This window comes from Epinephelus lanceolatus, chromosome 24 (assembly GCF_041903045.1).
Source record: "Epinephelus lanceolatus isolate andai-2023 chromosome 24, ASM4190304v1, whole genome shotgun sequence".
In the NCBI taxonomy this organism is placed as follows: Eukaryota; Metazoa; Chordata; class Actinopteri; order Perciformes; family Serranidae; genus Epinephelus; species Epinephelus lanceolatus.
The window spans coordinates 3,091,820-3,119,539 of NC_135757.1; the positions used below are offsets into that span (position 1 = coordinate 3,091,820).

The 27,720-nt window shown below is 43.1% G+C and overlaps 1 protein-coding gene across 1 annotated transcript; it reads right to left on the reverse strand.

Moving 5' to 3' along the window:
• Positions 1 to 198: 198 nt before the first annotated feature.
• LOC117249832 (NGFI-A-binding protein 1-like) lies at positions 199 to 27,720 on the reverse strand. Its single transcript, XM_033615612.2, has 8 exons — positions 27,102 to 27,720; positions 13,881 to 14,683; positions 13,659 to 13,792; positions 13,515 to 13,566; positions 12,183 to 12,302; positions 9,241 to 9,409; positions 6,830 to 6,979; positions 199 to 6,738 (listed from the first exon to the last, which is right to left on the reverse strand). The coding sequence occupies exons 2-8, from the start codon at positions 14,679 to 14,681 to the stop codon at positions 6,662 to 6,664; spliced, it is 1,503 nt and encodes a 500-aa protein (XP_033471503.1). The 5' UTR covers positions 14,682 to 14,683; positions 27,102 to 27,720; the 3' UTR covers positions 199 to 6,661.

The window sequence follows — 27,720 nt, forward strand, 5'->3', positions numbered from 1 at the left end:
GCCAGACTCCATTGAGAAAAACAGTAATTTAACATCGTTGAACACAGGAGCTGCTGAGTCAAGTGGGACACCTGTTAGAATTCAGCGTCTGATGCAGCGTTCAGCTTCACACTGAACTGGTTGGAAGTTTTAACCCCGGCACAACCTTCAGATTCCCCCGTTTGTTTCTGAGCATTGATCACAGAACGCACCTCACAATAGAGTTCAAAAAAATAAAGTTTAATGTTTATGTGCTGTATAACAAATAAAATATATTAGTGTTTAAAAAACAGGTGCATAACTAGGTGAAGCCTAATCTATCACTTTACAATAAACAGTGAGGAGAACGGTGATCAGTGAGACGGCAGGTCAGACATGCGCTATTCTCTGAAACATCGTACAACAGTCACACTAACTAGGACAGTGTTTGAGCCGAGCGGGGCCGGAGACAAAAGGTCATCTTGTCCCCAAACCTCGACGGCGTTATCTCCCAGAATTCACCAGCTAGTTTTGCAAACTCCAAATCCTCGCTGCAGCTGTGGGCGGAAGTCACGGCAGTCTTGGGTTTCCAATTATTTCTATGACTCGTATTCGTCAGTGTAAAAAAACACCAAAATTGGGTCTTTTGTGTATTTACGATGGGTTTTCTGAGTTAAAAACATACTTACGGCAATGCTAAAACAGGCCCAGAGCATAACACGACCACCACCATGCTCAACTAAAGGTATGATGGTCTTGGGTTAAAGGCCTCACTCTTTATCGTCCGAACAAATCTCTGGTCACTGAAGCCAAATAGCTCGATTTTTGTTTCATCTAACCCCTGAACTTTCCTCCAAAATGTGATCCGCAGCCAACTTTAGTCCAGCCTTTGAGGCCCAGACACACCAAACCGACTTCAAAGAACTAGCGGCGCCCCACATCGTCGTGTCTCAGCCAAATAGTTGCACATGAACACACCGCAAAGACTACAGCTGACAGCCAGCTAGTTCGTACGTACGTTCTGCGCCTGCATGACAAGAAGTTACTCTTCACACAGGCAGACGGCGACAGTCTGTATTACCGGGAGACCGCGTCTTGGTGCTAGTTAGCCAGTTAGCACGTTAGCAACACAGCCCAGTGTTGAAAGAAAAAAGAGCGTATTTACCGTGCGGCAGTGAACAACAACACAAACCATCAGGAAACGTTTAAAGAGCTCAGTGACTAAAGAAAATGAATCTTACCTTATCTGACAAGTCTGTTTTGGTCTCACTCCCTCTTGGCTTTAGCTCTTTGTTTACTTTCCTCACTTCTGTTTGTCTTCACATGCGCTGAGCTGAATTGCCGATGCCGATTCGCAATAGTGAATCGGCCAAAAAAAAAAAACCCATGTGTTTACTACAGGGGCTGACGAGGGGCAACAGACGCTCACTGACAACTAACACTGACTGATGGCCGACTGTCGGCTTGGTGCATCAGGGCCTTTAATGTGCCGCTTCTGGAGCCAAACTTCCTCCTTGCATGGTGATGTAAAACACACTCAACTGTGGGCGCTGAAACCTGTGCTCCTGCTGCCTCTAACTCATCGTAGACCTGCGTTTAAGTGGTTCTTGGACGACTCTTAATCACCCTGACCAGTTTCCTCTCAGCTGCAGGCGATAGCTTGACTCTTCCTGATCGTGGCAGTGACATTGATCTTGGGACGTAGCTGCTTTGAAATGTCTCTCAGTGACTGTCCTGACATGTTTAAGTCAATGATTCACTTTTCCAGATCCACGCTGAGCTCCTTAGACTTTCCAACTGTCGTGCTTGTGGCTGAAACTATATTAGAGTTGTGGTAGAGTTGCTCGCGCTTTCAGGAGATCCATAATAAATTCATAGAATGGATTTTTTTGTGTTTTTCACTTAAAGAAACTAGAAAATCCCGCAAGACATTTTGACCAGATGCCTGCTACCGCTTAAAAAAACATGAAATGTAAACTTTGATTTCTTTGAAGTGGTACCAGTTATCAAAATGCCCACTAGGCCCGATAAAGTCCAATGGCGAGTACCACCAGTTGGTCCAGAAGCTTCTCCTCCAAGACGGATGTTTCCAGGTATATTTTAGGATGACTCTGGGGCAGTTTGACGACCCACTGTCTATCATCGGGCCGTATAGCTCTGGGTATCCAGCAACTGCTACCACCAGTATCTCCTCAAATCATCCCATTGGATAATGGGAAAAAAGACGACGAAAAAAAGATGGCGTTGGGCGCTTTTTCAACTCGAGGAGTTCGGTATATAACTACGTCAAAGTACGGCGATTTGGTGTGCCCCCAAAGTAGAGTGGTTCTGACCTCTGTTCATGGCGATTCCCCATTATTTTCAACGGGAAATTTACCGCAGTTTTTTGGGGAATTTTGTGAAAATGACTTTAAAGTCAAAGCACATCATTTCCGATCATTCCGATGTTGTTTTAACGAATGTTTTGGCAGCGCTGCCGGATGAATAGCATCCCGAAGATGTGGTGGAAGATTATGAATATGCAGGAAAAAAGCGTACCTTCTGCTGCACAGCAGGCGCCCAAAATTATCGGAAACCCAAGCCTGCCGTTACCTACGTGTTCTCTACAAGTGTACGTGAACTTCTGTCCCACAGCGGCAGCTCCTTGCCCAAACGGCTCCTTGAAACAAAAGGAATTTGATGAACAGAGCACAATGTCTTTAAATACAAATACAGCCCCACCAGAAGTGAGGCAACACAAATATCTCCCACGTCGCAGGTGAGTTCCCACCCTGAAGGTCATGACAGACGTACAGTTACCGAGCACATGACACAATGATGGATCCATAGAGTATGCAAATAGACTTATTACTTACATAAATATTGCATTGGTCTGCCATTACGCTGAGTGAGACTAAACTATCTGCAGGGACGAAGGGGGGGAAGGAAAGAAGAGTTAGACCAAATTGTCTGGACGTTATTATCATCTGGGACCAAACAGACGTATTTACACAGTGTGGCCAACACAGAAAAACACAGTGAACACTTATTGTTATGTATCTACCTCTAAACAGCAAGAACACGTCTTTGAAATATGCACTGATGGCCATCACAGGGGGGTTAAACACTGTTAAGAGCTAAGGCTAATCAACATTATCATCATGTAAAGCATGTGTTTATATACCAGACACTTTCACACGGTTGTTTTTTTTTCCTCAGTGACACTTAAGTTGTTTTTTTTTGTTGTTGTTTTTGCTCTACACACATAAACACCGTATTGACACCAAAAATCTACAGCAAAGTTACACTTGACAAACCCTGGTTGAGAGATTAGGCTAGCACTATTTGTTATCACGGTACTATGTACAGACCCCAGGCTGCTGCTCCGCAAAGAGCAGCAATAAACAGGAAATTTTGCTTTTGGCTGCAGCTGGAGAGAAATAAAAAAAAAAAAACCACACACCTGCAATCTTTAATATTTGATTCTGTCTCCAAAAAGCTGCTGAAAAACCACATCTTTAGTCCTGAAATACTCCCCGTTTGCAGATGCGTGGTTTCGCTCCAGCATGCAGTGTTTAGCTAAATTACAAAGTGAAATGAACCAATTAGCTCGGCCTCCGGCATGCCAGCCCAGCCATCCTACCAAGACGAATGACAGAGGTCCCCTGCTGTTTCTCCACAACAGCTCCTATACATCCTCTTCTTAAATTACCTTCCATAAATATACACAAGACAAGAGCGCGGAGGGAAGGATTAACCCCACCTCTCCTGGTTTCCCATTTGAAGTCAACGACAAAGTAAAGAAAAAAGGAAAACCTGCTGAAGGGGCTGAGTCCTGACTCCATCTCCCTACAGTACTTTTTTTTTTTTACACCTCTGAGTTACAGTACAAATGCAGACACCCTAAGTTAGATTTGGGAGAATGACGGAGGCTCAGAAGATGTGGGGCGACGGCCAGCAGCCGAGTGTTGCTGAATCTTTGGCTAGTGCTGGTAGGTTTGAACGTCTTACAGGAGATGAGTTGTAAAGTCACGGTCATGGAGTGACTTTCTGGATGCTGACGAAAAATGACGCCACTGACCAAAGATCTCATTTGTAGGTAACGCTTTGTATGTCTACCATTAAGATTTAGAGCTGCACAATATGAGGACACCATGCTAAAATGTTGTCTCTCCTGAAGGGGTGACCAAGAACAGTGGACGATTCGATCTACGGAGCCTGATTTGACCGCCGATCTCAGTCGAATTGTCACAGTTGAAGGAAAATGCTGATATGAAACAAAGGACTGTTCCATCGTGGCTATACGGGGGTGCTTAATGTCTGAGCTTACAAAGAATTGCTTGTCTTTTCCTGATAAATCTTAACGTTTCAACAGGTTTGGCGTACGTTTGTTTAACAGAGTGCTCACATAAGAACGCTCACAAAATCAACCGGAGAAGGCAAGAAGTCTTCACACCTGCCTTGTTTGGTTCGGTTCAATCAAAGTTAAGTTGGTTTGCCCCCTCAGTGCGGTTCATTTGTGCAGGTGTGAACACACCAAAACAACCGGACTGAGACCTTCTTGAAGAGGTGGTCTCAGTCCGGTTCCAAAGGAACTCTGGTGCGGTTGGTTTGTGGTGAGAAGGTGTTCCGACCTGGATGTGAAGCAACTGCAGTCACATGACACATTGTTTGGGTTAAACATGAGCATGTTACAGTCCTGGAGGATTATTAATGTGCACCTCCTCCTGTACTGCCTTAATATGCACATTCAGCACATCCAATGCATCAAAACATTGTTTTCTAGTTGGAGCCGCGCCTCGTTTTCAAACTGTATGGTTTGACTAAAATGAACAATGACAGCAATATAGTCCACGATGAGCAGCGCTAAAATCAACCTGCGTAGTTGTCCCTCCATTGTGACATTAGAAAGTGTCACATTTATCTTGCAAGTGTACTCTTCTTCAACGTTTGCTTTACTTCCTGGATTTTTCCCACATGGAAATTCTGACCAATCAAGAGCAGCTTTCTCACACAAGGCATTTGATCTGGTCCTCTTGTAAATGCTGCCGTGAGAACACCAACCACCTCTAGGTCTGAAAGCACCCTGAGTGCGTCTGCGGTTTAAAGTCCGAAACAAACAACGGCTTTCAATAAGGCTCGGACGAACCAGCAGATGGTGGGACACTTCCAAGGGCGGGAAAGGCGAATCGGTGACAATAAGAACTCCAGTAGGTGTTTTACCTTTGCGGTAAGTCGCGTGAACAGAATTATGACGCCTAATGGTGAGGACTCTTTGTGATTGGCCCGAGAGTTAACTGCATGGCTAGTATCAGACAAAATAGCGCCTAACGATATAATGTATTTTAACGTTGTATTACTAACGTTGTTAGTAAATTCAAAGTGCTATATCGTAGTCTTTAGCAATGTGTTTATTGCTCAAGTTGACATCACAATGACGACTGAAAAATGATGTATTGTGCAGCCCTAATAAGTACTTATGTTTACTTTATCACAAGTTTAATCTATACTGTTTACTATTAGCATTAGGGTAATATTGATTCGATGACCTTGCAGAGCTGCCAACCCCAAAATAACTGTAATTCGTCTTTCGATTATGAAAATGATCTGCGAGACTGCACTTGCATTGCTTTCAAGCTAAATGCTAATGATTAGCTAGTAATGTTTGCTATGGTCACCATCATAGTTAGCATGCTAGCTATTGTTCGTAGTTCTGCAGGTATTTGGTCATAAACCAAATTACTGGACCAATACGTTCTGACTTGATGAGGGCGCCACATAAAACCTGAAGGCTGCAGTTCCCAACTGGTGGGCTGCGGTCCAAAAGTGGGTCGCAGATCCATTCTGAATGGGCCGCAAGTGACTCTCAAACGTGTCAAGTTTTTTCACACTTTATTCTGAAGTACAGTGAAGCGCCATTTCCTGCTGTAGAGTGAGTGACTAACAGACAGCTACTTGACAGAGGCAGCAAACCACTACTACTCTACTCAGGAAACGTTGAGATATTTCACTGCTTCATTATGAATGACTTGCAGATGGCGCTACATCAAGAGCATCGCCAAAGTTTTGAGGAATGTCCAAAACCAAACTTCGTACCAATCTGTCAAATATTTATCAAGATATTTCAGGACCAAAGTAAGACATGTTTAGAGTACCACTGCTTGTTTGGCAATACAATTTTAGATTTAATATTGGCAGCTTCTGCGGCTTTTTGACGAAGGCCTTAAAATTTTGGCTACATGGTAGTCATATAAAGTGTTACCAAGATGCTGATGACGTGCAGCAACACAGCCAACCTTTCTGCTTCTGTCTCATCTCTGAATCTACCTTTGAGTTAAGACTCAGCCCCGGCGTCACAGCCCGCAACCTGGCTGTCCAAAGAAAGCAACAAACAAAACACCCAGGAAGAGGTAAAGAGTATACAAACAGATCACTCTTAAATTACATGTACATCTAACGTGTACAATTAATCAACAGACAAAGACCTGCGGAGCACTGAGGGGCTTCTCGTCATGCTCTCGAGGTGCTTTGGCAAATACCGTTTAAACAAAAGAACAAAAAGACAGAGAAAGAAGAAAAATAAATGCTATTCATGAGGCAACATTGGTTGTTAAGGCTCTACTGTGGCTGTGCTTGCTTAGTATCTATTGACGGGTAATAACTGCATACTGTCAAGTGTGAGTAGAATGAAGTGGGGGGTGGTGGTAGGGCGAGGCGGGAGGCACTATGTGGAGTCTTCCGGCTCTGACTTGATGGTCTTCTTCTCTGTGTTGCTGGACGCTCGCTGCGACGTCCCGTTTTCTGGAGATAAAGGATGGTATCATCAGCAAAGAGGCTGATAATGCAGCATAAAGCCTTGTAGCAACTGCGGGACAAATTTAACATCACTAACCTGTTGCTGGTGTTTTGGTCTCGTCTGTGTTGCTGTTGTTGTTGTTGTGGTTGTGATGGCGCTTCAGTTCATTGGCTAGCTGCTTGCCCAACGGGAGGTCGCCTTCCTGCATGTTCTGACTAACCACGCGCAAGTTGATTGGTCGTTCATCTGAGGGGACAGACAGAAACACAAAGGACAAACAGAGTTATTCTCATTTCGCTCGCCTCAGGTGCAGCTCGTACTACATTCATCATCGATCAGAATGAGACTGAAGTGAATCCAGTCGCTAACGTCTCACTACAGCAACATTAGCTGCTGTTTCAACAATGTTTCGCTGAAAAGACGTGCATACAGGCTGCAAATCTGGCTGTGCTGTTCTGTCGGGTGACACACTGACTTAAGGTGCGGACACACCAAACTGACATCAACGAACTAGCGCTGACGAAAGCCAACTGTTGCATCGTCTACGTCGCCTCACGTCGCCCTGTGTCAGTTGCATTTGAACACACTACACGGACTACATCCGACGGCCAAGTAGCACGTACGTTCTGCGCCTGCGTGAGAGAGAGCGGAGTGAGAGAGTGGTACATCCTGTCAGCCGAGGGGTTTCCTATCTGTGCAGCCGAGCACCGCAGCACCTCCACGGACTATTACATCCAGACGGTCCCGGTGTTTCCTCCGCAGGCTCCACTTCACTCAGCTGCCCGATAAACCCGCTGCTTCTTCCCACTTTAACCTGAATAACAAACCAGGGCTCGGTGCTCCGGTTGGATCCAAACGGAGAGCCGGGGCTAGCTCAGAGACTAGCCGAGGCTAACTGGCTGTGCTTCCCTCCGGTCATGCTGCGGCTAACGCTCTGCTAGCCGCTCCCAGCTAGCTCCGGTTTGTTACTCAGGTTAAAGTGGGAAGAAGCAGCGGGTCTGTGGGGCAGCTGAGTGAAGTGGAGCCTGAGGAGGAAGCACCGGTTAGCCCCGGTTTCACTACAGGCAGATTCACTCGCTACAGGGGCGAGGAAATAAAACCTGAACAGCCAATCAGAGTGACTATTTATGCTGTTTTTATCTTTAATGGCCAAAAGTGAAAAAGAAGGTCGTGGCATCTTCTTCTGTAACAGACAGATTGTCTCGATTGCAGGCCTCTAAATCGTATCAAAATCGTATCGTGGCAGACTTCGTAATATCGGCAGGTGGTCCACGGACACGGAGCAGTAGAGCTTACAGAGTGGGGGAGTGACAGCTGACCGTTCGGTCGGCCCGCTGGTTATTCTTTTGGAAGAAAGAACCTTCGAACCACCACCTCTACTTTCAGAGCCGTTAAAATGAAATCAAAGTTGGCGCTCTGATCGACACCCTCAGCTGCCAGCGTCAATTGTTAAACTAAAAAATTCTTTGAATCAAATCGAATCAGAAAACATCAGAAAAAGCAGCTGTGCACAGTTGCAAAACGTGTTGAAATGTGTTATAGACTACAGTTGATATTGATTACGTTATATTTCTTCATTTGAGGTTTAGTAGTGAGCTACAGAACAATGTGCATACAGAGGAAGGAATACAGAGCAGGGGGAAATGAATACGAGAAGAAAATGGTGATTAAGAGAGAGATACAGGAAAAGACAGCATGAGATAAACAACTGTGTGGAAGGAAGGAGGTTAGGACACTCAGAGGACGAGAAGGAGAAGAGAAGAAATGACAAATGACAGGGAGGAGAAAAAAAAGAAAAGGGACACGAAGAAGAAAAAGAGGAAGGAAAGGAGAGAAGAAGAGGGGGAGGACAGAGAGACGTAGACGGAGAGTGAGACGGAGAGAAAGAGAGACGCCCCCCTCCAGGCAACTGGCTGGAGGTAAACAGGCGTGGGCGTGATAATTACAGGTGCATTGTGGGATTTGTGGGAACAGCGATATAATGAGCTGTCGGGAGTGGGTGAGGGAGGAAAGGGATGAAAATGAGATGAGGCCCGGAGGAGAAGGAAGATCTTGAATAATGATGCTTTTTTTTTTTCTCTCTTCCTCTCCTTCTGTGTTTGAGATAAAAAGTGACAGCTGCCACGGCCGGGTGGAAAATCAGCACCTATAGGTGTTGTTTCCATCCACGCAGTCGCGTACACATCCTGTGGATTTTAAGACATAAATACTCTTCAAATGAGACGGTCGCACTACGCTTCATTTCCTGTCACCACAGCTGGGTGTCTTCTCTTGATCGGACTCTAGGGGCAGCAGTGAGCTGATACAACTTGGCAAAAAATACGTCCAAACTAAACCTGGACAACCCAAAACAACAGTGATAGATATATATTTTTTGGATTGTTGCGTTGTTTCCAGAGCTATATTAATACTTCAAATCTGGGATTTTAAAGACCGGGGATCAGACGGAAAAAGCAAAACCCAAAACCAGTATTTAAACTCGTCCCCGTCGTCTGCTCATGTCCTACCTTGGTTGTCTCTGCTGGCGTCGGCGACGGCTCCGTTGGTGTTCTGGGCGTCGTTGAGGTACTTTAAGGCGGCGGGGGGGATCCTCCAGTCCAGAGCCTGGAGTCGCTCCTGGACGGCTGCGTCCTGGAGGATCTCCATCTGCCTGGCCAGCAGACGCTCCAGCTGCATCTGATAAACACAAACAACCCAAAATAAGACTTCAAAGACACTTTATTCATTCTAAATTAACTGCAGTGAAAATCAATCAGCAGAAAACTGCGGAAGACGTAACACAGCTGGGTTTCTATGTACACGCTGAAAGATTTACCCTCGCAGCTTTAATGAGGATCAATAAAATTAAATTGGATGGAAGTAAAAAAAAAAAAAAAAAAAAAAGATCATTTAATTATATATGTAGGCAACATTTACAGGATGAATATTTGAATCAGCACCCACACACCTGATTCTTCTCAGCAGCTCAGATACTGACGTTAATGAAGTGAGGGTGACATCATAATTTAGTCTGATAACAACACAACAGAAAAATGGCCGCAACAAACAAATGTCATGCTTCTCCTGTGTTTTCTTTACGTTGTGGTTTGCTAAACGTGACACGCTTTGGAGGCGCAGCGTTATTTCAGCTGAGACGCTTGGATTTGGTCTGGTTGCTACGATTTTTTAATTTTTATTTAACCCTTGACTTTTGATCTTCGATAACCAGATTGTAATCAGTTCATCCTTGAGTCCGGAGGAACGTTTGTGCCACATATAATTTTGTTTAAAAACATCCCTCGAGGCGTTACTCAAATACCATGTTCACAAGAATGAGACAGACAAGGTCACAACAACCTTGGCCTTTGACCCTAAATTCTAATCATTTTGTTGATGATTCCAAGTGGACGTTTGTGCCAAATTTGAAAAAATGCCAAGGTGTTCTTGAGATCAAGAGACGAATGACACAGGCAGATGTACAACCTAAAAACATAAAGCCTTTCGCCACGGCTGTCACTGACGCAGAGGCATCATAACATACTTGCAACCTGGCGTTTCTACAAACTTAGAGCACAAAAGATTATTCAGAAATATGAACGTCTGACTGTACACAGTCAAGCTACTGCGGCACGAGAACTTTTCACCAGTAGTGTAAATCACACCTCCAACAGGTATAAAAGAAGCCATTAACGTTCACTCACACGCAGCCTGGAGAAGCGTAACTCCAGCTTGTGGCCGTCACCGAGCATTAACACGGAGGCCGACTGAAGCAAAGACTGACAAACAGTTGACACCTCAGATTCACAGAAATGTGCAGGAATAAAAACATCTCATTGTCAGTGTGCACGTCACTGTCAGCTCAGATTATTACGGGACCAGCAGCGGCTCACAGGACCCCGCAGAGTGAATGCAGCCATGAAATCTTCTTCTTCTCCTGAACATGATTTCTGAGGAATCACATCAAACTGACAAGTGGAACTGCAGCTGCACACACGGCGGCTGATAAAACCAGCGTGTGCACACATGAGGTTCACACATGAAGAAGAGCAGCAGCATGTGTTCTCCACTAACTGTCCACATGAACTTGTCTTTGTGCTAATGAGTTATCATAAAGCTCTCCTCCTACACTGCGGCTCTAATTAGGAACACTGGAAACCAATAAGGAGCAGGACTGGGAACCAACTGGATCCTGCTGCCACAAACAGCTGCTGACAGGGAGATCTGTCGCCATGTTTGTTGGCGAGAAGATGACGTAGAGTTTTAGCAATAAACTATTTTAGACTTGTTTTAAATTGTGCGCTGTCACTGGGCGAGAGACGAGAGATGAGAGCTTGGGACCGGAGTACACAAACTTTATTTACAGTAAAACAGAATTAAAGAAATGAAAGTTGTTGCATTTTGTTGCTGGTGGGAAATCAAACGCAACTCAACATGAATTTTCTTGACCTTAAAAATAAATGTCTTTCTAGCCCAGTCACATTGATGTGCAGGTATCTCCTCTGCCGTCCTGTCTAGCTTGTTAAAGATAACATCTGTCCTGACAGTTACCATCTGCGACTGGCCCCTCCAACACAGGTCATATAAACGTAATCGACATAGCAACTGTGACGTCTCTCACTGGTTTGTGGACTCCAGTTCTGAAGCCTCGAGTTCGGCATTTGAGCCGTCGCCATCTTGGTTTTTCGGAGCCAGAAGTGCCCATATTTAAGAGGGTGGAGGACGCTGCCAGTATCCTCGGCTTTATCGTCTATTTTACTCTTAATGGGACGATCAAGTACAAAGTGAACGTCATGCTGAGCTGAAGAAGACTTGGAACTAGAGATCGAGAAGGTGTTCTTGAGATACAAAAACATCCCTCGAGGCGTTATTCAAATATCATGTTCACAAGAATGAGACAGACAACAACCTTGACTAGCCTTTGACTCTAGTCATTTTGTTGTTGATTCCAAGTGGATGTTTGTGCCAAATTTGAAGCAATTCCCCCAAGGAGTTCTCTACATATCAGGTGCACAAGAATGAGACTGATGCAAGGTCACGGTGACCTTGACTTTTGACCTTCCACAACCAAAATGCAGTCAGTTCATCCTTGAGTCCAGAGGAACGTTTGTGCCAAATAAAAAATAATAATAATATTACAGCCCTCGAGGCGTTATTCAAATACCACGTTCACAAGAATGAGACAGACAAGGTCACAACAACCTTGGCCTTTGACCCTAAATTCTAATCATTATGTTGTTGATTCCAAGTGGACGTTTGTGCCAAATTTGAAAAAATGAATCAAGTGATAAGTCAGATCATTTTCTCATTAACTTCTGTACAATCTAATGTATTTTTGCTGCCAGTAGAGTCGCCCCCTGCTGGCCATTAGAAAGAATGCAGCCACTTCCGCATTGGCTTCATTTTTCAAACCCAAAGGCTTCGTTTACAAGAACCAGAAACTCCCTCTCTCATTTTTGGGATTTCGGGCTACCTGCAGGTTTCGCCCGACGGTCTCTTCTCCTTTCGACTTGGCGCAGGCCAGCTGCTCCCTCAGCATCTCCTGCCTCATGTGGATGGCCTGCAGCGCCTCCTGGATGTCGAAGAAGTTTTCCTAAAGACGTCGAGAAAAAAACAGACAAGAAAACTTCTGATTTTTTAGATATTGTTGAAAAAAAACTTGTGATTTTACCTTATTTTTTGTGTCTTTATCTTTTTTTTTCAACAAGTTTTTAATAATTTAATAAATTTGCTTTTGCCTGAAATTAAATTTTTCCTTAATCATTTTGTTTTTTTTATCTTGTTTTAATCAATTTTAACTCTATATTTATTGCTTTTACTTATTAATTTATGCATCTAATTGTGTCCAATATCATGATCTATTTGATTTTAATTATTCTTCTTTTGCATCTGATTGAAAAAGAGCATTACATAAATAAATAACTCTACCCACTAGTAACAGTAACGTGAGATCAGGGATTTATTTTCTAAGCATTTTCATTTCCTTTGATACGAAAACAACTGACAAAACAAAGTGGAATTTTTGGGAGTTTTTCAGATTCTGCAGAACAGCGGCCTGAAAGTGAATTTGGCAGGAATTCCCCGCGTCTTTTGGGAGCTCAGAGTAGCTTTAGTGAGCAGGTGTCGGTTCATCTGCAGCTCGTCGTCGTGGTTGAAGTCCCTGCAGAGTTCTGGGCCACCACATGTTTTCCATCAGCGCCTCACAAACTGAGAGGAGCCATTCAGAGCTCAAAGACAACTCTCGGAGCCAAGTGTGTCAGGAGATGAATACACACACTTTGTACTCGGTTCAAAGCTGCGCATGTTCTGTTTCTGATAGCTGCGCACGGACGACCTCCATCTGCCGCCGTCTTTACACTTAAATATTTAAAATTAACCAGTGTGTGAGAGACGGCTTCATTATTTATTATAAGGAGCCAAAAGTAAAGAGGTCAAATGTCTGTATCATATTTTTAAAAATAAACCGCTGACTCCTTTTAAACAGCAGCGAGTGAACACACGTCTGGTGCAGAAACGTCATCTGGAAGCTCTTTCACACAGGAAGTGAAGCTTTTTAAGTTTAACTTCTGATTTCTCTGGAACAAGCAGAGGAAGAGCTGGGCGTGCAGTGTGAGCAGGAACGGCTGAGAAGTCTTTTAAAGCTGACAGGTGCACAGCTGCACATCACTGACTGAGTTTATCAGGTGGTTTTGACTTTTGCTTCGTCTAAAAAAAGGGCGAAAAATGTCCCTGAAAACCAAAAGTGTTTGCATCAAACTGCTTGTTTAGTTCAACCAAAACTAATGTTTGCAAAATCTGACCTTACCTCTGTTTTAATCCTTTTCGGGGACGGCTCGTCTCTGTCGCTGCAGCGAGACCTGCGTGGAAACATCAGCGTTATTTAAGACGAGACAGAACGTCTTCCTGAAGGATGAACAGTGAGCGTAAAGACAGAAGCAGTGTTACTCACTTGCTGGTGCGGTAGGTGTATTTGTACGTGACCTCTCTGGAGATCTGCCGGGCGAGTCCGAACAGCTCGTCTCTGCGTGTCAGCAGCGCCATGTCCCTCATACAGAGCTGGGCCGCCGCCTCGTTCACCGTCAGCTGCACATCACACACACAATCAGAACGTCACGTAAACCTCAAAGACAAATTCACTCATTAAGAAGTCAAGATATTTTTTGTGGACAACCTCGTGCAGCGTCAGGTGTTTGCCGTCCCTCCTCTTGGAGTCAAAGCGTCCGTAGATGGCGCTGTATTTACGGATCTCCTCCTCCCGCCGCGAGTCATCGTCGCTCATTTCAAAGATGTGTCCGATCATCTTTGCCAGTTTCTTGTTGTTCTTCAGCTGCTCTTTGACCTCGGCTAAGTCTGTCTTAGGAAGTCCTGGTGCCATCCTGTCCACACACTCCAGGACCGACTGGACGGCGGCGGCGTCCAGAGCCTCTAACGCGTCTCTCGGCGAGGACGGGGAGCCGAGGTCTGACGGCGACAGGCTGTGCTCGCTGTCGTTGCTGTGTCCCGACCAGAAGCGGGCCTCGCTGCTGCCCTGCAGGGGCGACCCGGCTGACACTTTGTCCCGCGCCACGTCCAGCTTCCCCGGGTCGGAGCAGGCGGCAGCGACGGCTTTGGGCATCTTGACGCTGGCCGTGTTGGCTCGGTCCTGCGCACTGAGCAGCGTGGGCGAGCCCTCGGGGAGCTTGTAGACGGGGATGCTGCAGACGGGCAGCGACGTGAGCGGCTGGTTGAAGATGGCCGGGTTGGTGACCCAGTCGCGCAGCGCCTTCTGCAGGCGCCGCACGTGCAGCGGCTTGCTGGCCATGCCGACGAGGGCCATGATCTCCAGGAACTCCTCCTCCCCGGCCTCGCACAGCTGCTGCACGTCGTCGCCGCCCTGCTGGATGAAGGCCTCGTAGTAGTAGAGCAGGTTCGCCCGCTGCAGGATCCGGTAGAGCTGCAGCTCACCCAGGGTTCTCGGCAACACCGCCGCCATACCTGAGGGAGGACGACAACAGATATTCAAAGGGCTCATTGACATTTTAAGACAACATGCGTCTTCACGTTGTTGCAGAGAATCAGAAGAGAAGATCAACATCACTCTCCTGTCTGTTAGCTTAGCATGTAGCACATATGTCTGACTCTGCACCAGAGTCACCTCCGCACTCTGAACATGGAGGCACATTCCTCTGAAACGTGTACATGTGTTATATTTGGACTGAACATATTCTTCTTGGCAGGTGCATGGTTGCAGGTTATCAGACCTCAGCAGGTGCGTGAAACGGTTAAATCTGACATTTAAAGACTGAATGGTCGAGGTAGGAATTTCATATTCCTGCTTTAACCCTGTTTGGTATCTGCGTCTGTTCAGGTGTTTTAACTTGGAAATATTCGTTTCATGTGTTGGACGACGACACAAAACGACATTCTTCCTCTCACCTGTGGTGTGAGTTACCGAGTGTTGGAGATGTCTATAATGGAACTAGATGTCACTCAGCTTGTGGTGCTCTAAGCACCAATAAAGTACATCTAAAAAACTCAACCTTTTTTCTCTCTTTCCAGAAATCATGACCCAGTTTCTCAAGATAATCCACAGACCTTGTTGTGATCTACTCACGGACAAGAGGCTTGCGCTCATGTCAGCATGAGATTAATGGATACAGGTCTGGCTGCCCTCTAGGCCCTATTGAGATAACACGTCCACAGGATTAGACAGACCCAAGGTCACAGTGATCTTGGCCTTTGACCACCAAAATCTTATCGGTTCATCCTTGACCCATAGTGGATTTTCTAAAAGTGTTCTTGAGATATCAGGTGCACAAGAATGAGACGGCTGCAAGGTCAGGGTAACCTTGACTTTTGATCTTCGATTACCAAGTTGTAATCAGTTCATCCTTGAGTCCAGAGGAACGTTTGTGCCAAATAAAATTTCATTTAAAAACATCCCTTGAGGAGTTATTCAAATATCATGTTCACAAGAATGAGACTGATGCAAGGTCACGGTGACCTTGACTTTTGACTTTCGACAATCAAAATGCAGTCAGTTCATCCTTGAATCCAGAGGAACGTTTGTGCCAAATAAAAAAAATAATAATAATAATAATATTACATCCCTCAAGGCGTTATTCAAATACCACGTTCACAAGAATGAGACAGACAAGGTCAAAACAACCTTGGATTTGACCCTGAATTCTAATCATTATGTTGATGATTCCAAGTGGACGTTTGTGCCAAATTTGAAGAAATTCCCTAAAGGACTTCTTGAGATATCAGGTGCACAAGAATGAGACTGATGCAAGATCACGGTGACCTTGACTTTTGACCTTGGACAACCAAAATGCAATCAGTTCATCCTTGAGTCTGGAGGAACGTTTGTGCCAAATAAAAACAAAATACAAATAATAATAATAATATTACATCCCTCGAGGCGTTACTCAAATACCACGTTCACATGAATGACACAGACAAGGTCACAGCAACCTTGGCCTTTGACCCTAAATTCTAGTCATTATGTTGTTGATTCCAAGTGGATGTTTGTGCCAAATTTGAAGAAATTCCCTAAAGGACTTCTTGAGATATCAGGTGCACAAGAATGAGACTGATGCAAGGTCACGGTGATCTTGACTTTTGACTTTCGACAATCAAAATGCAGTCAGTTCATCCTTGAATCCAGAGGAACGTTTGTGCCAAATAAAAACAAAATACAAATAATAATAATAATATTACATCCCTCGAGGCGTTATTCAAATACCACGTTCACAAGAATGAGACAGACAAGGTCACAACAACCTTGGATTTGACCCTGAATTCTAATCATTATGTTGATGATTCCAAGTGGACGTTTGTGCCAAATTTGAAGAAATTCCCTAAAGGACTTCTTGAGATATCAGGTGCACAAGAATGAGACTGATGCAAGATCACGGTGACCTTGACTTTTGACCTTGGACAACCAAAATGCAATCAGTTCATCCTTGAGTCTGGAGGAACGTTTGTGCCAAATAAAAACAAAATACAAATAATAATAATAATATTACATCCCTCGAGGCGTTACTCAAATACCACGTTCACATGAATGACACAGACAAGGTCACAACAACCTTGGCCTTTGACCCTAAATTCTAGTCATTATGTTGTTGATTCCAAGTGGATGTTTGTGCCAAATTTGAAGAAATTCCCTAAAGGACTTCTTGAGATATCAGGTGCACAAGAATGAGACTGATGCAAGGTCACGGTGATCTTGACTTTTGACTTTCGACAATCAAAATGCAGTCAGTTCATCCTTGAATCCAGAGGAACGTTTGTGCCAAATAAAAAAATAAAAAATAAAATAATAATAATAATAATATTACATCCCTCGAGGCGTTATTCAAATACCACGTTCACAAGAATGAGACAGACAAGGTCACAACAACCTTGGATTTGACCCTGAATTCTAATCATTACGTTGATGATTCCAAGTGGACGTTTGTGCCAAATTTGAAGAAATTCCCTAAAGGACTTCTTGAGATATCAGGTGCACAAGAATGAGACTGATGCAAGATCACGGTGACCTTGACTTTTGACCTTGGACAACCAAAATGCAATCAGTTCATCCTTGAGTCTGGAGGAACGTTTGTGCCAAATAAAAACAAAATACAAATAATAATAATAATATTACATCCCTCGAGGCGTTACTCAAATACCACGTTCACATGAATGACACAGACAAGGCCACAGCAACCTTGGCCTTTGACCCTAAATTCTAGTCATTATATTGTTGATTCCAAGTGGACGTTTGTGCCAAATTTGAAGAAATTCCCTAAAGGAGTTCTTGAGATATCAGGTGCACAAGTTGTGAGCAGTTTCATGTAGGAACTACTTTCTGTCTACCGAACTACACCCGCCTGTTGTATCACCGCAAAAAAGGAGGCATGCATATAACGTTAGCTAGCTCAGTGATGCTAGGTGAGCTAGCAGTAGATACATGACTCCCTCTGCGTGGTGATACGGTTGGCGGGTGCAGTCAGGGCCACCCATAAGGGGGTGGAAAGAGGGTAAGTGATATGTGCGGTCATCGTAAATCTAAGGACCAAAATACATGGGACACAGTCACGGCACGACATGTCTGCCGCAGCATGGAGCCACTATGTGTGATTGGAAAAGAGCAGAGGTGCGTCTTTGTCTCCTATGTCACCCCTGCAGCTTGTTCAAAACACATTTTTTGTGATTACAGAGGAGGGTAAGTACCGAGAAAGGGTTCAGCAGGGTGCTTGTACCGGTTTCAATGTGAAGGGTACCCAACCCTGATCACCCTGCAGAAGGAAGCAGGCATCTACTCACCTACGAGAGATGTAAACATTAAAGGCGCTACAGGTAAGAGGGGAAATATGTTTGATTTAAGGTGAACTGTCCCTTTAAAGACGACGCAGCTGCCTCTTACACGGCTGCAGTAGTTTAGTGTTACACTCTGGTTGAAAGCAGACAGAAATAAAAAGCTGAAACTGCGTCTCCACACACATCAGGCAGATTCCACATCGACAGCAGCCAGAGAATTAACTTTTTCTCGATATGTGTTCTGCTGTCAGATTAGCAATTATCTCCGCTGTCATTCACTCTGCCTCCACTCTCCACCCTTACAAAGCACAGAAACACTCCACTCCGCGCCAAATACTTGTCGCTTGCCACCTTAGATTTGAGAAGAAGAGGAAAAAAAAAACAAAAAAGTGGAGGCTTGTTCTCGACTCTTCCTATGTGCATGTGAGGCCCTGCGGAGGCCTCGCTAACAGAGGAGTGGCAGTCAGCAGGCCCGGGTTGCTGGGAGGACCACATGCCTCTCTCCACCCCTGCAGGATGTGTAGGTGGTGGGCTCGCCTCGCCCAGAATAGGCCCAGAGAGCCTCAGCCCAGGGAGCCAGGCAGGCCTCCACTCAGCCTGAGTCGGGAAGACAACAACTGAAGACATTTTATTTAAACTACAGCCTCCAATCCTGCAGCTGACAGAGCTGCTGCTAATCGACCGACCTGTGAGCAGCCTGCTGCAACCACCATGATTCATCAGTGCCTGAATCTCTACTGAACACACCAGCAACATTAAAGTTAGCTAAAAACAATCTGTCTCTAAAGAAGAGAAACGAGTCACTTTGAGTTTAAACAAGTTCAGAAAGTCAAACAACAATTCCTTTGTTAGCGTTCACAGGACAGCAGCTCCCAGGAGGTTTGGTCCAGCCTGTCGGACGTCTCTGAAACTTTGTTCTTTCGTCTATATCTACAAAATCAACAGATGCTCTTTATCTGTTCAACTGTTTAGCTTTTGATAGAAATAAATATTAAGAAAGACGTCAAACAAAAATATATAAATACGTTACACTTTTATACGAGTCTACACAACTTATCAAATCTGTTAACACATCTGTAATACAGCAAAGATGGCAACTTACTTAATATATCCTCTTTTTTAGCAATAAATTCCACCAACATATTTCTTTTTGCGTCTTTCTGCTACAAACTAACGACTCAAATCGACCAAATCTGCACCCGAAAACAGAAAATCAAGGCGACAGCTAGTGAACATTGTTCAAGAGAATATTAGGGATCGTTTTAAAGTTGCGTTAAAACAGTATCTACAAACATTTCAGGAGCTACAAGTGAATTGAGCCTGTAAGTTATGGAAATATTAAAAAATTCAAGTCTGATGTGATTCATAATTTTGTGTTTGGCTTAATTTTTGTTTTGTTTACGTATTTAACGTTAAACCGAAAAGACGAGCTGTTTTGTTTGTTGCGTTTATCCGTCACATTGTGCACAAGTGTGTATGACTGTGTGTGTGTGGACCCCAGGTGATAATGGGGATCCAAAAAATAAGGATAAGTAGAAATCCTCGTTTATTTAATACCCTATTTTCTTGGAGTTAAACGTGCACATAAATACAGAATTCAAGGTCAGTCAGACAAGGGTTTATGTTTATTAGGAATTAATATTATTACGTACGAAGATCAGAAATTCAAGTCTGATGTGAATTTGTGACTGATTTATAATTTTGTGTTTGGCTTAATTTCTGTTTCATTTCTGTACTTAACGTTAAACCGAAAAGATGAGCCATTTTGTTGAAACTCAAACTGTCTGAACCTGCATTTGCGTACATCGTTGTCCTGTGTGGACTATGTTTTTAACATTATATTATGTTTATAAATGGACTAACACGGCAACATGAAGGAGATCACATTTCAGTGGGGGTGGGAGGGAGGATGAGCGCTGCGCGTTGTGTTTGTTTACTGGAAAGTTTTTGTGTTTTTTGAGTTCGCCTCTTAATAAACTAAAACAACCAGCAGAACAACATTTGGGATTTCAGCCAAAGAAACAGGTGTTTTATTTAACTACGAACTATGTGGTGCTGAACCTTTGTTGGATTTGCTGTTTCTTTTTACTCCTGGCTGATTTTTTGGGGTGACGAGGCATGGAGTTAAGCTTCTTATAAAACTAAAACAACCAATATAACAACAATTTGGATTTCACCCAAAGAACAAGGTGTTTTATTTAACTACAAACTAAATTTGTCAGATGTCCTGTTTCTGTTTAGTCCTGTCACTCACTTTGACGCCCCGCAACGGACGAGAAACTGCTGATTGTTGTAGTTGTTGGAAGTTGGAATCCAGAGTTATCTATACAAAACAGGAGCCGCAAATTTCTGACAAGTCTTCACTGCCGAGTTGAGTACGGCAATATGAAGGAGATCAAATTTCAGAACAGGTAGACGAGGGGACGAGCAGCGCACACTTTGTTTGATTACAAAAAACTGCATGTGTTTTTTGGGGTGATGAGACGAGACATGAGTTAGTGAATATAGGATGGATGCACACTGTTTTGAGCTGAAACTTATCCATGTTTTTAAAGCGATGCACGTTTACTAGAGAGTTCATGTGTTTTTTGGGGTGACGACACAAGACATGGCAGCGCTTGTCTCTCAAGAAACCTTAAACTGCTCCAATATAGCAACTCTTTGGATGTGAAGCCGACGAAAGAGGTGACCTGACCTCCTATTTATTCCTGTTGCTTGCTTTGGAAGTGTCGCAGTGGACGAGGAACGGCTGATTCGTAAAGTTAAATGAAGAGTTATCGCCAGGGAGCTTAAAGTTTCTGGCAACTAACCATCACTAATAACATTTACAGTAAAGTTCGGTATACAGGTTTGGAAATGTTTCCATTATCTCAACCAAACTGGAAGCCGTTTCTGAAATAGAAAGTTCGAGTTTGGTTTTTCATGCACGATGCAACATCAAATCGTTCTTATAATGGTCTAAAAAAATAACTACGATGCAAAACTGGGAACGTGAGTGGAATCAGATCCAAAAATACCCTCATTACTTTCTGAGAACAACTTCTCTGTGGCTCAACCTGCTGACTTTCCATCAATATCACCTGCGTCAACACAAACACAAGTGGCGTTTACAACCAGAGAGTGCTGTAAAAGAAAGTGGTGATATGGCAGAAGTCACTGTAGGAAAATAATGTCATGCAAGAGGAAGTTCATCATTTGAAGCATCGAAGATGGGACCGGCAACAGAAACAAGTGGAAAACATGACTCAACGTACCTCATGGTTTACGTCACAAAGGTCATTTAATTAAGCTGCTAAAAGAAAATGTTGTGGACTCAAGTAAAGTGACAGAAGTTGAAACAAAAAACTGGAAAAGAAAATGAATCAATGAGCAGGGTCATATTTAGTAAACTGTAAATGATACAGTTAATATTGGGTGAAAACAGTAAATATGATCCCTTTGAATGTGCATGTAGAGCACTGATCTCACAGTTTGGGTTAAGTATGACTCAAAATTTCAAGATTTAAGTTTCAAAAAATACCAAAATTGCTTACATGTAGATAAATTATATCGATACTGTGATATTAAGCTAGATTTCGTCTTAGATTTTGGACAGAAAATGTTGTTGTTTCCTGGTTATAAAGGCTGCAGTACAGTAAAGTTCTGTTCTAGCTATTCTATTACGTCGTTATTTTATCCATAATACTGATAGTTATCTATTAAATACCATATTGTCCCAATACTGTTATAACGACTGGTCAAAAATATTCTGAAAATTTGATTTTCTCCATATCTCCGTGCCCAGTTTTTCAAAATTTGGCCGTATGTTTCGGCGTCAAAATGCTATTTGCTGAAGCTCTTCAAAGAACTGTTTCCCATTATATCAATTCAATTAATGGGGGATCCTAAATTTGTTGCTCTTGGCATTTATCCAAAGGGACAAAAAACAAAACGCAGTGAACAAATTTTTATAGACGCACTTAGCGACCAAGCATTGGGGCATTAGCTTCAGGAAATGTCTGCGTGTTTTCCTTTGGAAAAAATTACGCACACAATCAAAGATAAACAAGAATGGTTTCGATGTATAAAGGACCCATTCATAAGATATCTTCGTCTTGTCTTGTACGTTGGACATAATTGAGGAAGCATAATCACAACCTCTGCATTGAAACTGACTGAAACTTATAAGTAAATGTATTCCATAGTATGCAATGTAGGATGTTTATCGGTGTCTGTCATTTTGTATAATGTTGAAAACTAAATAAACAGACTGTTGAAAAAAACCCAAACCTTTTTCCCACATGGCCTGATGTAGGTTTCTGCGTGATGTCGTAGCTGCATATAAACTCGGGGTGGGAAGCACCAGTGGCCCTGTTATGACATAATCACGATACTAAAGCCACGATACGATATTAGTGCGATTTTAAACGTGTTGCGATATGCTGAGTATTGCGATGTATCTAGTAGACTGAAAAGCCAACTATTCTAAAAATGTCGCTTGATGCTTTTGTGTTGTGCTTTGTTTATGGTGCTCTGTCGTGTGCTGGTGTTACGTGCTATACGTGAACGGCTGATGTGCGATAATGTTATGTGTAGTATGTGTTTCTATGGTGTACGTATGCTAGGCAGAAATACTTGAGCAGCTCCTGAGTCAAAGGTGAATTTCCCTACGGGGACAATAAAGAGTGTCATATCGTATCATATCGAGTCATTTTTTTCATCGCATCGTATCGAATCATATTTCATCACATCGTATCGAATCATATTTCACCGCATCGTATCGAATCATATTTCATTGCATCGTATCAAATCATATTTCATCGCATCGTATCGTATCGAATCATATTTCATCATATCTTATCGTATCGAATCATTTCATCGCATCGTATCGAATCGTATTTCATCGCATCGTATTGAATCATATTTCATCGCATCGTATTGAATCATATTTCATCGCATTGTATCGTATTGAATCATATTTCATCGTATCTTATTGTATCAAATCATATTTCATCACATCGTATCGAATCATATTTCATCGCATCGTATCGTATCGAATCATATTTCATAGCATCGTATCGTATTGAATCATATTTCATCGTATCGTATCATATTTCATCGTTTCGTACCATATCGTACCAATTGATTTCATTATTCTAGTCTGCTACCAAAACTTAAACTTGTATTTATAATATAAATCATTCATATGATAAAAAAGAAAATCGATACTTGTTGTCCATGTCTCATATGATATCAGCACACAAAAATATCACAATACTTTGCTGTATCGATTTTTTCCCCACCACTAATATAAACCCATGTACTGCTGTGGACGCCATGTTCAGTCCTGAACGTCTCACAATAACACTCTATATATATAACATATATATATACATATAACAGCTTCAGCTCCTCCTTGTAAAGGCCCGTCTGACAGCAAGGTAAAGCTGTAAAATAATCTTAACATAGTGTCCAGTTTTTTTTGGGTGGTCCTTTTTAAGGAGGCTAAAATATGTTTTGCAGCTGCCCTCGTCCACAGGCTCCAGACTCCTTCAACAGAAACAGTAATTTTAGTTCACAGAACACAAAGACTCATCAGTTATGTATTAGTTTGTGTTATTGCTAACGCTTTAGCTTTAGGCTGCTTCTCCAAACTGGGAGCGTAGTGACCAGCATCTAACTGCAGGTTGAATCTCACTGTGTCTTCACCTGGTTAAATAAAGGTTTAATGATAATGAAACAGCACCATCCTAAAACTCCAAGCTCAACTCTGAAGCTAACACTCTCATGCTTGCACTGTTAGCAATCGGCATATCCAGATTTAGTGTAAAAGCTATCGCGCTAAAGTCAGGCTGTAACAGCTCGTGCGTTTGTGCTGAAACGTCACTTTCCAGGGGTCATTGTCAAGTACAAGCAGAATACACTGTATGCAATCAGAGTTTTAACCATATGATGTTAGCAACTGAGCACAACAAGCAGACTGGTGTGCGAGTCGATCGCACTCAGGGATCATTTGTGTGAAGAAGACGCTTCTATATTCTATAGTCTTATTTTTTCCTTATTATGCAGTGAGCTGTAATGGAGCCAAATTTTGTAACATTACTGTTGTTAAATGTTGCTGTTGTCCCTGGTTTTATATGAGAAGAGGAAAAGCTCACTAGCTGCTAGGCTAATTTATACAATGTAAAATGCCATAGGCTTGTGCTAATAACGTTAGCATGTTGTATTTGTTTGGAAAACGTGTTTAGTATAAGACAGTTGTTTTGTCAGTGAACCTTGTGAGTTGTAATGGAGCCAAATTATGTACCATTACCTTTGTTAAATGTTGCTGTTGTCCCTGGTTTTATATGAGAAGAGGAAAAGTCTGCTAGCTGCTAGGCTAATTTATACAATGTAAAACGCCATAGGCTTGTGCTAATAACGTTAGCATGTTGTATTTGTGGGGAAAATGTGTCCAGATAAAGACAAGTGTTTGTCTGTGAATGCTGCGAGTTATAGTGAAGCTGATTTGTGTACTTGTGTTTGAAATTGTCTCTATTAAGCCATGTTTAATGTGTGTTTAATGTGTGTTTTGTATCAAGTAAACTTTACAGCTGCTGACTGGTGTTTTGGAGGTGTAACTGCAGAGTGACACGGACACACCACCGCACAAGTATAAATGCTCATAACAGCGTAGGCTCTGCCGCACAAGTATAAATCCCTCTTTATGTCCCGTTTTCTTAAACTTGGCACAAACGTCTACTGGGCTGGGAATTTCTTCAAATTTGGCACAAACGTCCACTTGGACTCAATGATGTGTACTTTTTGAACATTCGTACGAAGTGTTGACCGATAAAACTTTTAAACCTGCTCTGAGCGACCTTAATAAATGACACAAACAGAGGTAGCTGTGCACAGACAGTCCGTCCTCAAAGACACTTGTTCGTACACGTAGCTAAAGTACTTTCATACCTCCACATACTGAGCTGGCCAATCGCTGCACAAGGAGACGACTGCTCCCTTAATTTGAAGAAGGTGTGAGAGGAGGAGGTTTCAGACGCTGATCGACAAGATTACCCGGCACATACCGCACAATGCAACATGCCTTAAAATTAGGCGCAGATTTCAATGGGGACACGGGACACGTTCCCCTCCAATAAAAACATCAAAGTAGCAGCAGACTTTTATTTTTGACGTAATTAAACATAAATTAATGAGGGTGTCTACAGGTACCAGACAGTTATATTCAATGCTTTTAAAGACCCGATCAGGACGCCTTTTAACCACATTTAGGGACAGAGTTTTGGATGAATCATGTTTTATTTATTTAAGCATCGCAGGTAAGTGGTGTACACGTGGTCTTGTACTTTTTTAAAGATGTGTAACATTAAAATTTTTGGACTTTGACATAGAAAGGCGTCACTCATTTTCACAAAAAGAAATTTAAAAAACGGATAAATGAAATTAGATAAAATGTTTGTCGCAGTTAAGACTATTTCCTGACTTTTAAGGCCTAATTTAAGACCTTTTAAGGACCTGTAGACGCCCTGATTAATGCTGAAATGGCACACATTGGTGCAAAATTAAGTGTTTGATGCTTAAAATTTTGTGGCATGGACCTCCAAACCTCTGAATGTTGAAACAAACCTCACGCCCTTCTGTTTAAATCAGTAACGTACAGTTTGACACAGATGTAAAGATTTTATCAGAGCCACTGTGGCGCCATTAGATGCGATTTATCTCTTTATTTATCTGTGATTGTGGCTTCTTAAAATTATGATTTGATGCTTTTCCTTCACATACATTACAGTAAATATATTTGATTTGGTTGTTTGGATGAAACAAGATCGATGTCACCTTTGCTGACATTCCACAGACAAAACAAAGACTCGTCGGCTGCAGCTATCAGACGTTCCCACTTTTGTCTCAGAGGCTGTTTTCTGCTGGTTTTTCACAATAAAGCGCAAACGTGTGAATTGAATGCCTATATATAGCTGCAGTGTGAACTCCCGTGTGTGCGGCAGGTAGATTGTCCAAGCCTGTCTGGAGCATGAAACAATCCTGCGGCTTTAAAAAGCACCACACGGCGTTGCTGCAAATAGAAACTGGATCCATTGACTCCAGTGAGGAAACGGCTCCGGTGGTGCTCGTTGTCGGCGTCTACACAAACGCTCTTTCAAGACTGATATCTAACAGCCTGCCATCTTACTCCAGGTTTTATCACAGCAGACATGTGTGTGTGTGTGTGTGTGTGTGTGTGTGTGTTCAGGGAGTAATAGGCGCCTGTGAATGGCAGCTTCTAATTGAAGCCCTGCTCCACAAAAGCGAGTTTAGCGAGTTCGGCTTTTCACCTGGAGAAGGGAGGCGTGTGCCGGCACAATGGTGCACACACACTTAGATTACACACACACACACACACACACACACACACACACACACTCAGGCTGATGTGTAGTTTTCCAGGTAAAAGTGCCACGCAGCAGACCAGGCTTATCTAAAGTGAGGAACACTTTGACTTTGCTGTGATTCAGATGGGATTTCCCAATATTTCAGTGCGGAGGAAGAACGCCGTGATCACCACGGTGACCTGGGAACTATGTGTTCAGTCATGTGTGCACCATAACAGCAGATTTAGTGCAGTTATTCAGGCTCTGGTGCAGCTGAGCACACCTGGCAAAGACACACAGGCTATTTAAATGAAACACCACATTATTGTCTCTTTAATGTTCCCATAGTAACTCAATGGGGAGTCCACAAAGACACAGTCACCTTTATATTCACATTTTAATGCACATGAGTGGCTACAACTGTGCTTCCCTATCTATTATATTATTTCTGTAATATCAATAAAGCCTGTGTGGTGAGTTAAGGTTGCATCTGAGCTATTTTTGACTCCCTATAAAGATAATTTCACATACTAATGTAACAATAGAGGCTTAAATCATGTGCACGCTGCTCTGTGATGCTGCTTTATCTCAATATAATATTCCTAAACAGAGCTTCACACACATGCTGCAGCACTTTAAAGCATTCCCTATGATATTAGAATAATATCTGGAGGTGATGTGGTGCTGTCTCTGCAGCATGTGCCAGAATAAAGCAGCAGGTAAGATGCAGGATCAGAGGCAGGTCTACTTGTGCCTACCTGGTGAGTTTGTGGCCCCCTTTGGTCCGCCCTGGTCCGCTTCTTCTTCTGCTCTTTCTCCTTCTTCTTCACTGTTTATCAACACAGAGCCCGGGGGGTGAATGTGTGCACAAACAGCCCGCACAACAAGGCGTCCCCCAAAACAGCAACGGTGCGTAAAAATGACAAATAATCTTTTATAAAAATCAAATTATCTCCAGGACAAAAAGAAGAAGCCAAAGAGCGCGTGCTTGTCTGTGCGTGCTCACACCGAGCGACACTCCTCTCCTCTTCCTCTCTTTCTGGAAACTTTTTCTTTCTCCTGCCGGTGAGAGAGAAAAAAGGCGCAGAATATCAGTTAAGAGGGAAAAAAAAAAGCCGCTGACCTTCGTGCGTCTTTTGGTGCGTCTTTCTTCCTCCGAGTGTGTGTTGAGTGTGTGTGTGTGTATGGGTGAGTGTGTGTGTAAGTGTGTGTGAGTGAGTGTTTGAGTCCTCTCCCAGCGTCTCTCCACTCCCCTGCACTGTTCACCACTGTCAAGGCGCGCGCAGACACACGCAAACACGCGCTTCCGGCTGGCGTTACAAAATAAAAGCGCAGCATCTGATTGTGTGATTATACCTTAAAAAATGAATAAAATAA

Coding starts and splice junctions, on each gene's coding strand:
- LOC117249832 (XM_033615612.2), bottom strand. CDS start 14,681: ATGGCGGCGGTGTTGCCGAGAACCCTGGGTGAGCTGCAGCTCTACCGG. Junction 13,793..13,880: donor AACACCTGACGCTGCACGAG/GTTGTCCACAAA, acceptor TGTGATGTGCAG/CTGACGGTGAACGAGGCGGC. Junction 9,410..12,182: donor CCGTCGGGCGAAACCTGCAG/GTAGCCCGAAAT, acceptor TGTGTTTATCAG/ATGCAGCTGGAGCGTCTGCT.